The sequence below is a fragment of the Xenopus laevis genome, chromosome 4L (genome assembly GCF_017654675.1).
Source record: "Xenopus laevis strain J_2021 chromosome 4L, Xenopus_laevis_v10.1, whole genome shotgun sequence".
Lineage (NCBI taxonomy): Eukaryota > Metazoa > Chordata > Amphibia > Anura > Pipidae > Xenopus > Xenopus laevis.
Genome location: NC_054377.1, coordinates 51,479,561 through 51,496,170, shown reverse-complemented (window position 1 = coordinate 51,496,170; position 16,610 = coordinate 51,479,561). Strand labels below are relative to the sequence as shown.

The 16,610-nt window shown below is 39.8% G+C and overlaps 1 protein-coding gene across 4 annotated transcripts; it reads left to right on the top strand.

Annotated features, from left to right (window-relative positions):
- The first annotated feature begins 6,725 nt into the window (after positions 1-6,725).
- On the top strand, positions 6,726-16,610 carry pabpn1l.L (poly(A) binding protein, nuclear 1-like (cytoplasmic) L homeolog). Of its 4 annotated transcripts, none has more exons than XM_018241486.2 (8): positions 6,726-6,841; positions 8,564-8,706; positions 8,788-8,941; positions 9,837-9,904; positions 10,648-10,754; positions 12,386-12,473; positions 16,015-16,139; positions 16,280-16,610. In XM_018241486.2, exons 2-8 carry the CDS (start codon positions 8,632-8,634, stop codon positions 16,317-16,319), a joined length of 657 nt encoding a protein of 218 aa, XP_018096975.1. In that variant the 5' UTR covers positions 6,726-6,841; positions 8,564-8,631; the 3' UTR covers positions 16,320-16,610.

Sequence of the window (16,610 nt, the reverse complement as noted above, 5' to 3'; positions counted from 1 at the left end):
CTTCTTAAAAACTTCTCCAGAGAGGTCACTGTAGCGCTGCACTTAACATCTGCATCTTCCTCCTCTACCTCTTGTGCAGCAAACGCCTCTTGTCATTGTGAGACTGTTGCTTGCTTTTCTTCTTTCAGGCTTTACTCAAAGAAGAAAACACAACCAGGGGCATTCTTTCTTTCCCTATCAAAAAGACTATGTTATGAATCTCTGTCCTGCCCTGCTAGTACTGATTAATTTAAAGAGGTTAAGTATTGATATGCTTGTGAATTGTTTGATGGTGGCCAGTGATACCCTCGTCATTTGGAACAGATGGAAGGCGATCACAGGGACCCCCTGGATCACATACATTAGTCCACAGAGGGTAAAATTGTACAGAACCTTTTTTTTTTTCTATTTATAAAAGCAAACAAAATAATTCCCACAAGGGGGACATGAGTGCAATATGAAATGTGCAAGGCTACTGATGGCTGGGGGAGGCAGCTACAAATCGATATATAGAAGGATAAGTCATGTACAAGAAGAAACTATTAGCCAGGGGGATGTGGAACAGAATATCCAACCATACCTAAAGACATTTTAGAAACCTTTAAATCTAAAGGGGGGCTGTATCATAAGGCACTTTCTGGGGTATCATGCAGTGATATTTCATCTGTCCTTACTGCAGTATGCATAGTACAAGATGGTGCATTAAGTCACCTGGCTAATAGGAATGGTGATAAACATGATAAGTTCTGTACCATGTTATCTACTTTCAGGAGTCCTCACTTAACCGTAACCAAACACACACGGATATATCACCAGGTAAAAGTGTTAACTAAAGGGTTGGTTATTCAGATTCGTTTTCCAGGACTAAATGACCTCAATCCTTGCGCTGCTACTTGTATTTGAGGAACACTGTTTTTATGCCCAAGAAACCCAAAAATAGCACAATGTTTGATACTTTGCCAAATATTTGCTAGCCATGAACCCCTGAATCTTTAGGGCAAATTCACACCAGCCAGAGTAGACCAGCTACTCTAAATCATGTTTGTGGTACTAAGATGCAAAGTGATATCTAAACCCTAGATTGGCTGCACTCTATCCTCAGAATGTGGCAGGATTAGTAGCTTTTTCTTTCCTGTACTGACTTATTTGTGACAATGCCCCAGAACTTAATGTTAGCATTAAATGCTAATCGACATTTATTTATTTCTCTAGGCCAGCAAGAAGATGTATTACTCATGCACTGGATCTATGTTGTAGCACAGAAACACAAAACCATTTTGCCCCACATCCTTGCATGCTTCTGATTGCACTTGTGGGTTGAATTGCAAATGGGAAGTAAGGTAACTAGCTAAGAAACAGGAGGGTTAGGGAGCATCTTAAAAATGACAAATTAATTAAATCTTTACGGGCAAATAGTTTGCCAATGTGTGGAAGAAACAACATGTTAAAAATGTCTCTCTCCCTCCTCTTGTATTGTTTACTTATTACCAGAAGGTCTGTTGTGTGTAATAGGGGGCATGCAGAAATCACTGTTACAGTTGCCTGCTAGTTATTTTTCCTATGCCCCTAGAATTTCTGCTGTCCCAAAGTCCACACTTCCATTCCACACATTTGGAACCTGTTCTCAGCACCTCTGCATAAATGGAAAAACACAATTAGCATCAATTACTCTTTTATGCACTTGGTTACATAATATATCGGCATTTGAGAAACTGCAAATACCTGCGTATGTGACTGTCCATGTTAGCTTTCCCACACTACCTCTAATTAACTTCATAGCTGCCCATAGCACTTCAAGCATTGTCACTGATGCTCCACATTAAACCAAAATGTGATTATGGAAGCGGTTTCAAAAATCAGCTTTAATGAATGCATAAATTGACCCCTGGACCATTAAGCCGTGACCTTGTGCACCCTGGGAGTTTTTTAGCTTTAAAGCATAGGCTTAAATGCCACTCTGGAGCTCTGTAGTGCTTCACAAAGCTTTTTAAATGTATTTGACTTGCCCACGAAAGATTTGTCAATGTTTTCGTGCCACGGGGGCACTTAGTGAGTACCCATGTATATGTCTCATTCTCAGTCAGTAATCCAATGCTTCCCTTATTCAGTCTTTATTGCCAACCAATGGTACATCATCCTGAGTCTTTCATCTGTCCTGTCAGGGAGTGTTTCACTGGTAACAGTTACAGCCACAAACAAAAATATAAATGCAGCCTAATGGAGAAGGAAGGAACAGATCTGAAAGAGTAAATCTAGACAGTTCTTGGCATCAGCTATTTTCGTGATGACTATAGTGATAGTTAACTAGTAATTGCACTCTTTCTTAAAGGTAATTTTACATTTAACCAGAGACCTCATTACTGCACTTTGTATTAATATGAAACACATCACTGCTTTAGTATGATTTAAATCGATTTGTACAAAAGTGCTGATACATTGGCTGCCCCTGACACTTTTCCGATGTTTAATTTATAGCTGAAATTACTGACTGCTACCAGTGCAAAGCATGGCATTCTGCTTCTGCTGCCTTTTTCTTTTCTCTTTGACACCCCTTGGTTCGATTTTTTTTCCATCACTGAAATATCTAACGATCCCAAAGATCAGGTATTGTCATTGTTTAAATGGTGTCAAGTGCTAAACGTCCAATCGTTAGAGGTCCTTACTTGGGCTAAATCTAGCCAATGTATTATTGGCTGGCTTTCTTGGTAGCCTGTGGCCCTGTCCTATATGCCCTTTCTTTTGGTCTTGGTGTTTATATGCAGATTTTTAAGCCTCAAGTTGTGAGTGGCCTTTACTGGGACTGATTTCAAACTTCTGATTCTCACGGCTCAAAAGTAAGGCCTTCACATGACTTCGACCATTCAACCATGTTAATGATTGAGGAGCATTTCAGTGACTTTTTCTTTCTAATGTCTTGTGTCAAGGCCAACCTGTGCTGCGAAGATTTTGTTTCATCTATCTATGAATCCCAAGTGATAATACCTAAGGAGGGGGCACGTCCGTTTGCTATTGCATAATGTCTAAAATAACATTCAGTAAAACACTGCAGGGCTCCTGTGTAAAGCATTCATGTAATATACACATCCTCATTGAAGGTGGCCCCAGCAGAGTGGAGCTGTGTATCTTTGCATGCTGGTATTTCAATGTGTTCTATGTCTGACCTGTGGCAGCTGTAACCATAAATTCAGGTCCTGTGTCTGTTCTGTGCTCTGTTTCTGTGTCATAAAGAAAAAAGTTTAATATGGGTGCAGCTTGTGTCATTTTCTATACATCTTAAAACATATGGTATGGTTTGTGGGGAGGGTTATGTCATGAAAACTAATTAGGAATTTGGATTCTATCTGGACCAAGTTGTCTGAGTTGACATCTGGCTGGTGAGTTTGTGTAGGAAAGATGTGCATCCACTGACCCACGTTAGAAATACAGGTATGGGATCTTTTATCAAGAATGCTCAGGACCTGGGGTTTTCAGGATAAGGGATCTTTCTCTAAACATAAAGGGGCACATTTACTTAGCTCCAGTGAAGGAATAGAATAAAAAATACTTAGAATTTCGAAGTATTTTTTGGCTACTTCGACCATCGAATTGGCTACTTCGACTTCGAAACGAACGATTTGAACTAAAAATCGTCTCTTTAAAAAAAACTTCGACCACCAACTTCGCCACCTAAAACCTACCGAGCATCAATGTTAGCTTATGGGGAAGGTCCCCATAGGCTTTCCTAGCTTTTTTTGATCAAAGGAAAATCGTTCGATCAATGGATTGAAATCCTTCAAATCGTTCGGACTTAAGGTGGCCATAGACTCCAAGATCCGCTCGTTTGGCGACATCGCCAAACGAGCGGATCTTTCCCCGATATGCCACTAACGGCATGGCTATATCGGGGGTAATTCGAACGTTCGGCCGTATGGGCGAACGATCAAATTACGATGCGCCAAGTGGCTCCCGACGGGTCGGTCGGGTAAAAATCCAACCTTCCCGATCGATATCGTGGCCAGATATCGATCGGGAAGACCCGTCGGAAGCCCCCATACACAGGCAGATAAGCTGTCAAATCGGTCCAAACTACCGATATCGGCAGCTTTATCTGCCCGTGTATGGCCACCATAATGAAATGCGGAAATCCTTCGACTTCAATGTTCGAAGTCGAAGGATTTTACTTCGACGGTCGAATATGGAGGGTTAATTAACCCTCCATATTCAACCCATAGTAAAAGTGCCCCAAAGTGTTCTAAAAAAATAATTTAAATAATAAATAAACCCAATAAGATTGTTTTGCCACCAATAAGCATTAATTATATCTTAACTGGGACCAGGAACAAGGTACTGTTTTATTATTACAGAGAAAAGGGAAATCATTTTTAAAAATCTGAATTATTTGATAAAAATTGAGTTTAAGGGAGATGGCCTTTCCATTATAGGGAGCTTTCTGGATAATGGGTTTCCGGATAACACATCTCATACCTGTATAGACAAATGGTTAAATGGGAGTAATCATAATTCTGTCTTTCTATAAAGTATTGCTCAGAGGATATTGATTATAGAATTCAGCTCCCTGGCACTGTCTGTAAAGGAAATGCATCAAGGATTGTGGAAACAAAACAATTTTATTAAATAAATAGGCTGTTTAACCAATCAAGGTTAGCTTGACGAAGTGAATTTCAGAGGCATCAAACATGTAGAAATATATATCAGATTTATATAAAAGGGTATATTTATCAAAAAGTGAAGTTAGAGGTCGCCACAATCCTCTAGAGTGAAATTCCGCCACTCTCCGTACATTTCTATTGGATTTTTAAACGAGAATTTATCAATGGGTGAAAGTGAAAGTTCATACTTTGATAAATACGCCTTTCAAAATCTCATAGAAATAAATCTCTAAGGGTAGGACTACACGAATGATTTCAGCGCGGTCCGACGTGCTGCGACAAGTTGCATGCAACAGAACTAAGGAAAGAGATAGAATTGTCGCATGGTGTCGCAGCATTGATCCGACGTGACATGACTGCCGGATGCAGACGCAGCATGCAGCGTCTGCATCCAACAATCATGTCGCGTCGGATCAATGCAGCGATACCATGCGACAATGCATTCACTTAACTTATCACATGCGACTTGTCGCAGGCATTTGTCGCAGCGCGTCGGACCGCGCCAAAATCATTTGTGTAGTCCTACCCTTACTTCACTTTTTGATAAATATACCCCAAAGACTTGCTGAATTTGTTTTCCACCCTAGGTATGTGCAGGTAACAAACGCTCACTGCAAATGGAAAAAAGGATATAATACAAAAATTTTTTTTGCATTATGTTTTTTTATTTCACTATTTGTTCTTTAGCACTCCACTTTGGAATTTAAAGGGGTTTCTGGTTGCTAAAGTACAGCATATTATTTAGAGTTCTTTAATTATATGCCTTTGTTTTTGCCTCTTTCTAACTTTCAATTGGATGGGGGGGGTTGGGCGGTCGCTGATGCCAGTAGCAAAAAAAACAACCCATTGCTCTATGAGGCTTCAATTTTTATTCTGAGGTTTCTAGGTGAAATGTTGAGGTTTATAGGTGACGTTAGAGCTGCTGAACAAAGAGACAAGTTAAAAAAAACAAAATTAAAGGCCAATTGCAAACTGTCTTGGACTATCACTGTTTACGTCATACTAAAAGTTAATTAATTAAGATGAACTACTCCTTCAACATAAGACTTGAAATCATGACACAAACAGGACCTTATTTAGGCACTCGAGAGCCTGTCCCTGGGGTGGCAGCTTTGGGGATTGGCCCTCTTTTACCTATATGGCAAATAACTCTCCCCAGGTTGCCCTAGATACTGTGCTAAATCCAACATTGGAGCTAAGAGGTAGGGTACCCTGTCTCTCCGAGGGTGGGCTGAGGTCTGGTGCCTAGAGTAGCTCCAGACGTAAATACAGCCCTGAACTAGGAAAATCAAGTGCCTATGATTGCTGTGATTCAGATCTTTCTGGATAATGGGTTTCCAGATAACAGATCGCATACCTGTATTAAGGTTTCCTAAAATAGCAAGAGAATGATTTTTTACCCAAACACATTGAAACTACTCATCAGTCAGGGCAGCTTCTCAAAGTCTATTGTTGGCTAAAATACCTGCTTAGTACAGTATTACCAGTGGCTGTTGGGCTGCTGGAACGAGAACATTCACAAATGCTACATATCAGGTGCTTATAATAATAGGCCATCTAGAGGAGCTTTACTACACATGCAATTATGGAGTGCAAAAATAATATCCTTCTCAGATTAGAGGGGTAGTTCACTTTAGATTTAACTTTTATCATGGTTCAGATGCAGTCCTTTAAGTCACTATGCCACCAAGCTCCATTCAGTCTGATTGCTGTAATCCTGAGAGTAGGACAGAATTTTAAGCTGCAGATGGGAGAGAAGCAAAATAGCAAGACTCGCAATGAAAAAAATACAAAATATAGAATAAAGACCAACTTAAATAATCATTGAAATAGACACATGACATCAATATATAACATGCACAATGTTATTATAAACTTGAACTTCCCCTTGAATGTAAAATCCCTGATATATGCAAAGTTCATTTTAGTATGGATAGGTATAGGATCTACAACAAAAACATAGTACAGGGTAGAGCTGTTTCCTGAAACCCCTATAGCATGCCTTTGATATAGGCACCTTTCATGAAATAGTCTCTTTATGTTAAGAATAATAAGACACTGATTTAAGGATGAATACAGAGAAGACCCTGAGTATTAAGAATTAAGTATTAAGGCAGGGGTGTCCACCTTAAACTACTGCAGCCACCCATAGTCAGACTACAACTCCCAGCATCCATTACAGCTGGGGCAAAGGGCAATCCTGTTGCTTTCAGGTGAGTCAATCAAAGAAGCTTTGCTTTTGATTAAGGCAGTTTGTGTCCACGTTGCACTTTGGGTGCAAACCATCAAAAGACTCCTGCACAGAGATACAGAAAACTATATTCTATGGAGTGGGTGTTTAAACAGTTTTGGAAAGAACAGAGTTAACATATAAGTCACCTCTGGTCAAGCAGGGATCCCTGTTAGCCTTGGCAAACAAAGGGTTATTGAAGGACTGGGCCAAAAGTATTGCTGTGCTGTCTCTTGGGCATTAGCATTTCTTGGGAGAGTCACACCAGGTAAGTGTATACTTAAGTGAGCTTTAATCTGTGTTTATTTTCCTTTCACAGAAAGGTATTCCAGCAAGATTTCACATTTTGAGAATGTATTTGTCTGTATTTGCCAATAACTCATGTATTGTATCTGAGCTTCCTTGCGATAGAAATAGAACCATGCATGTGTTCTATAGTGAATATATATATATATTATATTTTGATAATGTCCATCAGTAAAGCTTCAGACGAGGCCCAGGGAATCAGACCATACACAGGATATTGTACTTTAATATTAAATCAACCAAACGTGGACTCTGTACTGCAAAGGCTGTGGCCCAGGGAGAATGAGGCAATGACAGGACCCTTGCTAATTTCAACTCATTGGGTGCAGCCCTCTGGCAGGTGTAGGGATTTGAATTGTTATCCCTACTTATCTGATCAAACCCCATACTTGAATGATGTGGCAGAGATCCACAGAATTAAATATGCTGCGGCATTTACCTTTTCATACTTTAAGGAGCCTACTCAAAATTGGACTGGGATACAGACTGCACTCATTTCTATGCCATAAGAATGCTTATTAATTGCTAATTAGCCAAACAGCATGTACAAGTAGGGGATCCATTATCGGGAATGTATGAGACTTGGGACTTTACAGATTCTGTAATCTGGATCGCTACAATTTCTTTTGCTTCCAACATGGATTTATGCTAATTTAGTGACCACCAAGTATAAGGTATGGTTATATTACTGCTAGCAATGTACAGGTATGGCATCTGTTATCCAGAATGCTTGGGACCTGGGGTTTTCCCAGATAAGAAATCTTTCCATAATTATGATCTCCAAACTTTTGTCTACCAACATAATTTAAATATTAATTAAACCTAAAATGGTTTTTCTGTATCCAATAAGGATTGAGTATATCCCAGTTGGGATCAAGTACAAGGTATTGTTTTAATTGAAAAAGGAAAATTTTAAAAATTAGAACTCTTTTATTAAAATGGAATCTGAGGGAGATGGCCTTCAAGTAATTCGGAGCTTTCGGGATAACGGGTTTCAGAATAAAGGATTCCATACAGAATTTTAGGATTTGGTCAATTCTTTGTAGTGTATTTAATTTTATTTTGCTAAATCCAAAACAGCTGGAACTGACAATTTGTATAAGCATATAAGCACCCCCCCCCCCCCAAAAACCCAGCTGTCTAGGGTTTGGATTTAGCATAATAATTCTGCAAAAGAAGACTTTGATTTGGTTGACCCATGAACCAAATTTGACTTTGGGTGCACCCCAAGAGCCCAGAACTTCGTGGATGATGCATTTCTGGATAGCAGATCCCATACTTGTTTCCATTCTAGACACATGACCCCCAATGTGTGTTATACCTAATAGTTTTAGCTGGATTCCACAATTGCATGAACTACTCACCCTGCTGTCATTAGTATGTATGATATTTTACTCAGGTGTGGATTAAAACAAGGTGTGGGAAAACCACATTCTTTTGCCTTCCCTGTGGGATGAGACGTGGGTGATGTCTGAGAGAGTTTCAGAAGAACCGGGACTGGACAAAGGGGATGGAGCTGAAGAATGTGAATTGGACGATCCTGTTAGTAAGAAGTTTTATTTTAAAAAGTTTCAACAGATTAAATTCCTTTTAAAGCCCATCTACTATCCCTACTTTTGCCAGGAATTGAAAGCCATCAGAATGCGAGTGCGAGAAATGGAGGAGGAGGCAGAGCGGCTGAAGGGGTTATCTGGACAGGATAAGAGTATTGGTGTTAGCCCCAGGCCCTGCATGAAACTGATTCATTCGAAGATGACAGCAGGAGAATATACTGAGGGTAAAAACATAGCATGTAGTCCTCCAGCCCATCAGTATGCCTAGGAATCCCGACCACCCTGTTTTATCTTTGATATAAAAAAAGGAAAGATTTTTAGAGTATAATTCTTTTAGCTCAGGATAACGTTGATATTCCTGAAAGTACATTGTTTGGTACATTAAAAATGGTCTTAGTTTGGCCAGTACATATAATTCTGGTTTGGTAAAATTGGGTAAGTCCTTTTCATATTCTCATTTCTTGTGCAATCAAAAAAAAAAAAGCTTTTGCCCCAAATATCTACAGTGTAGGAAACAAGAGCATGAATCGTGTTACTCCAACTGCGGCATTGATCGTTGACTTTCAGTGCTTCTTTAGTTGCACCACAAGGATAGGCTCACCCCGGGAGCAGGTTCCATAACTCTGTACATTAAATCATATTGGGGGTTTTTCAGCTACACTTGTGTTTTGATGCTCTATTATTATTATTGTTTCTATGGAAGGACTTAAATATGCCCCACTAAACATTATATTAAATAAAGTATATAAATAACAAAATATTATGCCTGACCTGAAAATGGCACCCCATTCTGGCCTGCCCACCCCCAAAAATGTCTATTACTGCAATCAGAAGCCTGTATAGTTGTGAAATATGCCTTTCCCATGTTTATGAAGATTCTCATTCATCCAGGTCATGGTATATCTGTAGAAATAAGTCAAATCAACTAGACTTGCTGTGTTTTTCATGAAGATGTTTCACCGGTAATCCAACTGGCTTTCTCAATTCAGAATGACTTGTAAAAAGATCTTTTTGGAATACATAGTACAGTTACATACAAACAGTTCCTATACTCCATTTTTATATTGCCTGCCTGCTACCTGTTTGCATTATTTTTTTGTCTGGTTTCACTTTACACAGGTCCTCCTCGACCTCTGAGTGCAGAGGAGAAGAAAGAAATTGACAAGCGATCAGTTTATGTTGGCAACGTAAGTGTGCCAAGTCTGTGTACTGTATGTGCCATTGCATTATTAGTGGTTCCTCACCTTAGCTGACAGCTCAGTGATTCTGGGAAGACTGGGTTCAATTGCTGTCAGTTTTGTCAATTTGCCACCTACAGCTCAGATACAAAAGTAAACTGTAAAACCAAGGAACAGCGTACCTGATTTTTTATATTGTATATCTTTACATATACAGTAAATATCAGTCTTAGACTGGAGAACAACTTTAAGCACTACACCAGGCTGTCAGGGGATTGTGTTTCCACCAACTACGTCAAGCCATATGCACAGCACTTGAACTGGATGCACAAATAAACTTAATGACTATGCCCAGACAGCATATATATAGTTTTAAGGCTGCTCACTTCACGTGCATCCCGCCCCTAGCCCTGTGTTCACTCAAGGAGGTTCAGTAGATTCAAATATGTTTACCTGGTTGATCCTGTGACCCAGTCCTTCTGCCCCAAGTCCGTAGCTAAGGGAGACATGACCTCCAATGCTGTTTTTTCTGGGTGTATTAATAAAGATAGACTTATTTAAATGAAAACACTGATTTAAGTGGTCCTTGAAGTTTCCCCATGTGTGCTGCAACAAATGAACACTTGCTAATTGTTTCCACTAGACCAATGTAACTGACTTATCTGGAGTTGTGTTGAACCTAAGTAGCACACTCTGCCGTTGCTTTGGGATCTATAGTGTCTGTATTTACATGACACATTATCTCTTTCTAGGTGGATTACGGAGGTACAGCCCAGGATCTAGAGGCTCACTTCAGTAGCTGTGGTTCCATCAACCGCATCACTATTTTATGTGACAAATTCTCCGGGCATCCAAAAGGGTGAGTTGCCATTTATCTAGAAATAGCAATACACATTCTTATTACCATTTTATATAGACTTACTGTGTCATGGGGTGATTGTACCAGTTTACATTGGCTTTAAAATAAAATATTATTAGTAATCATCATGAAGGACAGAGAATGTTAAAAAAAAAATGCTTTTTATGATTGTTAGAAGTTGGACAGTGGTGATGCCGTAAATATATAATTTATTTGGATTCCAAAACAGTGCAGCATTAACCCGACTTACTAAACTAAGGTCTTGGTAGTTTGTATATGGATAGAAAACTGACTAAAGTATGATGTACAGAAGATGCTTGTCAATGGTACATTCTCTGCTTGGAGGGTTCTTAGAGAGGTACTGCAGGGTTCTCTATTTTTTATTAATTATGTAGGGGAGTGCATCGTGTGTTTGCAAATGACACAAAACTATACAGGCCAAATAATTCTATCCAGGATGTAGCATCCTTGCAGGGAGCTCTGGAAACCTGGGTTGCTAAGAGAGCGCTGAAATTAAATGACAGGAGCAGCCATGGGTATGGGCCCATCTAGAATATGCACTGCATTTTCCAGTGCACAAATGGGATAGTATTGAGCTAGAGAAAATTCTTAATAGAGTGATTAAGCTGATAAAGGGTATGAAAAGTATTGGTTGATATTGTTGTGGAAATTCAGATACCGGAGATCACTTGAGGTAAAAGTTTATTTGAAATGAGCTTCATGGATTCTGAACTCACAAAGAGTCAGAACCCTGAACAAAAGAATCACAGAATTGAGAACTTGTGACAACTTATGACATAACGTACAGATCTGAAAGGGAGTTATTGGTGGGAGAGCATAAGAACTGCTCTTATAGTCAATCTGGTGGTTCTGCCTTTAAGGAAAACCCTTTATTCATAAAAACCCCTACCCTACATAGTCGTCCCCCCCCCCATCTGCTCCCCCCCAGCCTAGGTGTAAACTCTGGTAATTGCCCCTAAGTCTTTACTTACCTCTCTTTGCAGATTCAGACCAGCGGAGCTCACAGGCGCCATCTTCCGGTGCTTCTATAATCTTCTGGTCTTCTTTCTTCCCTTCGGCTATTTCCGTGACTTTCGGTGCATACGCAGTTGTTCGGGACTGGAATATTGATACAACTGCGCATACGGCGATACGGTACTCACTTACTGAAGATTACCGAAGCGCGGAAGATGGTGCCCGTGAGCTCCGCTGCGCTGAATCTGCAAAGAGAGGTAAGTAAAGACTTAGGGGCAATTACCGGAGTTGACACCTAGGCCAGTGGGGAGCAGGGGGGGGGGACTATGTAGGGTAGAAGGGTAGGGGGTTTTATGAATAAGGGGTTTGGTACTCCTTTAAGGCCAGTGTACTAGTAATTAAAGCTATCTTGAGAATAGAATCCATCCAATTGAGGTGGGCTCCCAAGGTAATCTACATATTTTAAATTTATTCTCTCTCTCATGATCGTGGAGGGGGGGGGGTTTGAATTATTTTCCCCTCTGAGGCAAACTGGAGAGGCTTCAAATGGTATTTATTATTTCCTTTAGGAATTTAAGCAGGTTTCATAGAACACAAAATGTTGAACTTGATGGACATGTGTTTTTCATTCCTTCTACTATGTTGGTGTGTTTTAGATATGCATATATTGAGTTTGCAGAAAGGAACTCTGTAGATGCTGCAGTGACAATGGATGAAACCGTATTCCGAGGACGGACAATTAAGGTATGTTTGAGGAAAGATCCCTCCAATGCTAGTTTGCTTGAATTTCAACCTGTGGAAAAAACGTGCAATTGTTTAAAATCAGTGAACTATCGATTTAAATATCTGTAATAGTCGGTTAATCATTTACTCAACATCATCTTTCAGACACAGTACTTCAATTTAGTTTTATTATAAAACTACATTTGTATTTATAAAACTAAATTACATTACTGTCTGAAAGGAGGTGTTAAATAGGGATGGGCGAATTTGACCCATTTAGTTGTTTTTTTTTTTTTTTTTTTTGACGCAAGCCGCCATACAAGTCTATGGGAGTCATTTTTTCGGCGAAATGAGGCGAAAAAAATTCGCCCATCCCTAGTGTTAAGTCACAGATATTTAAATGGATACATCACTGATTTTAAACTATTGCAAGTTTTTTTTGTTTAACCAAGACCCTGAAATGAACTAAAGGCTGTTTATGCAAGTCTCCAAATGATTGTGGAATCTGACACACACTCGCACACCCCTCTTTCTCAGGCTGAGTTGTTCTGGTTCTGAGTGTCTTTAACGTGTGAGTTCATAGGTTCGTAGACGATATATACAGTGATGATTTTCAAACAAATCCCATTATCTGGAGCCCAAAACTGTTACATTCTTTTTACACCGAATCAAGGATTTGGTTTGGAATTTGGCCTTTTTCAGCAGGATTCGGATTCAGCCAAATCCTTGTACGTGGCCGAACCAAATCCTAATTTACATATGCAAATTAGGGTCTGGGAAGGAAATCATGTGACTTTTTGACAAAACATGGAAGTTAAAAAAAAATTTTCTTTCCTGCCCCTAATTTGCATTTACAAAATAGGATTCAGATTCAGTTCACAAAGGATTCGGGGATTCAGTCGAATCCAAAATAGTGGATTTGGTGCTTTCCTTCTCATGACTGCATGCCATTTTTTTTTTTTTTTTGTTATATATTTTTATTTGTACATTTATCCAAAGTGACACACATAGCCAGGACCGCCATCAGAAATCGCAGGGCCCCATACGACAAAATTTCCTAGGCACCCACCGCAAGCCCCACCTACAGGCCCACCCTCCCCACCACACAGTAAAAAAACAAAAAAAATATTGGTGGCTAGGGGTTCCCACAGGTTAATAAAAAATATTGGTGGTCAGGGCCCTCCATAAAAAAAACATTTGTGGCCAGGGCCCCCCATTAAAAAATATTGGTGGCTAGGACCCCACATGAGAAAAAAAATTGGTGGCCAAAATTGGTGGCCAGGGCCCCCCCACACACATTATAAGAAAATTGGTGGCCAGGGCCCCTTAAATGTCCATGCCTTCCTGAAGTCAGCAGCTCTCAGAAAGATGGGGGGCCTGGCTAATCAAATTAGTGTGGCATGGCCAGGGCCCCCCTTACCCTCGGGCCCCCTACAACTCTCCCCCCTATCCCCTCCTGATGGCTGCCCTGCACATAGCAGTACATTTTACACAATTGAAAGTACAGGCAATTATAGACTGTCCATGCATATATTTGGTTTGTCATGTGGGAAATAATGGTCATAGAAAAACAATGTTATGTCCTTTCGTCAGATGCAGAACTATGAATGTTATTTGTATGTTATAAAAATGAAATTGACATTACATTTCCTGATTAATATCATCAATACATTAACAATTTATATAACTGAGAAAATAAACTGTTTCTAGAACAATCAAATGGAGATTGATGGTCATTTTTTTTAGTCTTCATTTAAGCTTTGTTGGGTCTGGAGTGAACTGATGCCATCTCTAGTCTAGTCTAAGCAGAAGTCAAGTAGGGAGTGTACCATTAAATCTATAATTAACCCATGGACTGCATGTTTAATGTAAAAATTGGTGAGCCAAGTGTATTGGCTTTCAAACAAACTGACCATCCATTGCATCTCCAGTTTATCATTCAGTAATCAATATTTAGTGTGATTGCACCAGGTATGATTCTAAATGAAAATGCTGATTAGCAAAGTATCTGCTATCTGGCCAACTTTACAAAAAGCAGGCAGATTCTCGCTGCAAACAAAGCATGACATTGACATGTTTATCTCGGCAGAGGAAAAATATTTAAAAGGAGGCAGTTGAGCTTTCTTTGTACTAAGAATTTTTAATAACTCAGTAGAGTATGTAAAATGCCTAAATTGACTTAGCATTCTACCTTAAAGGAGAAGGAAAGGTTAAAACAAAGTAAGCCTTATCAGAAAGGTACACCTAAATATACCAGTAATCCCTCAAAGTAGTGCTGCTCTGAGTCCTCTGTCAAAAGAAACACTGCATTTCTTTCCTTCTATTGTGTACACATGGTCTTCTGTATCAGACTTCCTGCCTTCAGCTGAAACTTCCTTGCCCCGGGCGTAAGCATGCTCAATTTGCTCCTCTTCCCCCTCCCCCTCCCTTCTCTGCTGTAATCTGAGCCCAGAGCTATAAGTGAGCATTGAGAGACTCAGGCAGGAAGTGATGTCACACCAAGCTAATACTGCAGCTGCTATCCTAAACAAACAGATATCTAGTATAGGTGAATCTAAAAACAACTGGACTTGCTGAGTAATCAATGAAGACGTTTCACTACTCATCCAAGCAGCTTCTTCAGTTCAATTGACTGGTGTGGGAAATTCTCGGCATATAAACTCTTCCACTGATCCAATCACAATGGCACATTGTAACTCTTCAAAGAGGTGACATCTGAAGAAATTCACAGAGGTGTTGATTCTGTGTAGTTACTGTGATAGGATTATCCAATGTGTCATGCAACTCCTAGATACAGGTGTTACTTGTGAGAGTTGCATGAATGGATGTGTGAAGTGTTCTGAAACCACCAGGGTACAAAAGTTAGAACAGCATTGTATGTAGCAGACAGGTGGTGTCGAAGGCCCCCGCCTCTGTTCAGGGATGGTTTCTCCACCTTGACATTAATCGCCTCTTTCATGCCTCATTCAAACCAGCGGTCCTCTTTATCCAAGATTTGGACCTTGCTATCTTCAAAAGTGTGTCCCTTGTCTTTTAGGTGTAGAAAGACAGCTGAGTTTTGTCCTGTAGAGTTCGCCCTCCTATGCTGAGCCATTTGCTTGGAGAGCAGTTGTTTTGTCTCCCCAATGTATAGATCTGTGCACTCCTCGCTACACTGGACTCCGTATACCACATTGCTTTGTTTTTCTTTTGGTGTTGGATCCTTTGGGTGTACCAGTTTTTGTCTCAGTGTGTTGCTAGGTTTTAAAAACACAGGGACATGGTGTTTGTTGAAAATCCTCCGTCTTCATTGATTACTCAGCAAGTCCAGTTGTTTTTAGATTTACCTATACTAGATATACCATGACCTGGATGAATGAAAACATTCATAGTTTAAACAAACAGAGCTTTTTACTCGGGTATGGTAAAACATTCTACAGAATAAATATAGCATTCTAATTTGCACTATTGTATCTAATCTATTGGCAATAAAATGCCTCCATAGCTTTCCTTCTTATTTAAGCCTTACACATTTCAGTTACTGCTGCTGTATCATCTATATTATCCAACATTGTCTGCGTAGGTTCTACCCAAGAGAACAAACATGCCAGGAATTAGCACCACGGACAGGGGTGGATTCCGTGGCAGACCTCGAGGAAACAGAGGCAATTACCAGAGAGGACAAAGGCCCAGAGGAAGGCCTTTCAGGTCAGTACTAGCGGTTATATTCTATATTATAGGAAAAAGTTTGGAAAATAAAACTCTATTAAAATGTGTTCTGATGCTCAGATGACCAATTAGAGGAGTGCAGATAGGACCATGATTTTTCCATTTAATTTTCCCTTCAGAGGTCGTGGAAGACCAGGCCCTTTGAATCACCCATACTGAATGAGAAGAGCCCTGTAGCACTACCAACTCTCTGTGCACATCATATACCTAACATGCTTCATCATGCCTTAATCTGCCACCTGGGGATGCCTTCCGTATGTCTGGCCAAAGAAATTTGCTTTAATATTGTGAAAAACCCAGATGGCACTAAGAGGATGTTTTGGAAATTTTGTGCTACTAAACTACAGCATGTCAATAGCTCTGTTCTATAAAAGCCTATTTAATGTTTACTTATTGTATTGCATTACGTTGGTTACTAAAATAAACAATTGTCGTGTTTTCAGGCCTTGT

What these genes read in the sequence shown, in the direction of transcription:
- pabpn1l.L (XM_018241486.2), top strand. Translation starts at nt 8,632, where the DNA reads ATGTCTGAGAGAGTTTCAGAAGAACCGGGACTGGACAAAGGGGATGGA. An exon ending in GATCAGTTTATGTTGGCAAC is followed by an intron (nt 9,905 to 10,647) that starts GTAAGTGTGCCA and finishes ATCTCTTTCTAG; the next exon opens with GTGGATTACGGAGGTACAGC. An exon ending in TTCTCCGGGCATCCAAAAGG is followed by an intron (nt 10,755 to 12,385) that starts GTGAGTTGCCAT and finishes GGTGTGTTTTAG; the next exon opens with ATATGCATATATTGAGTTTG.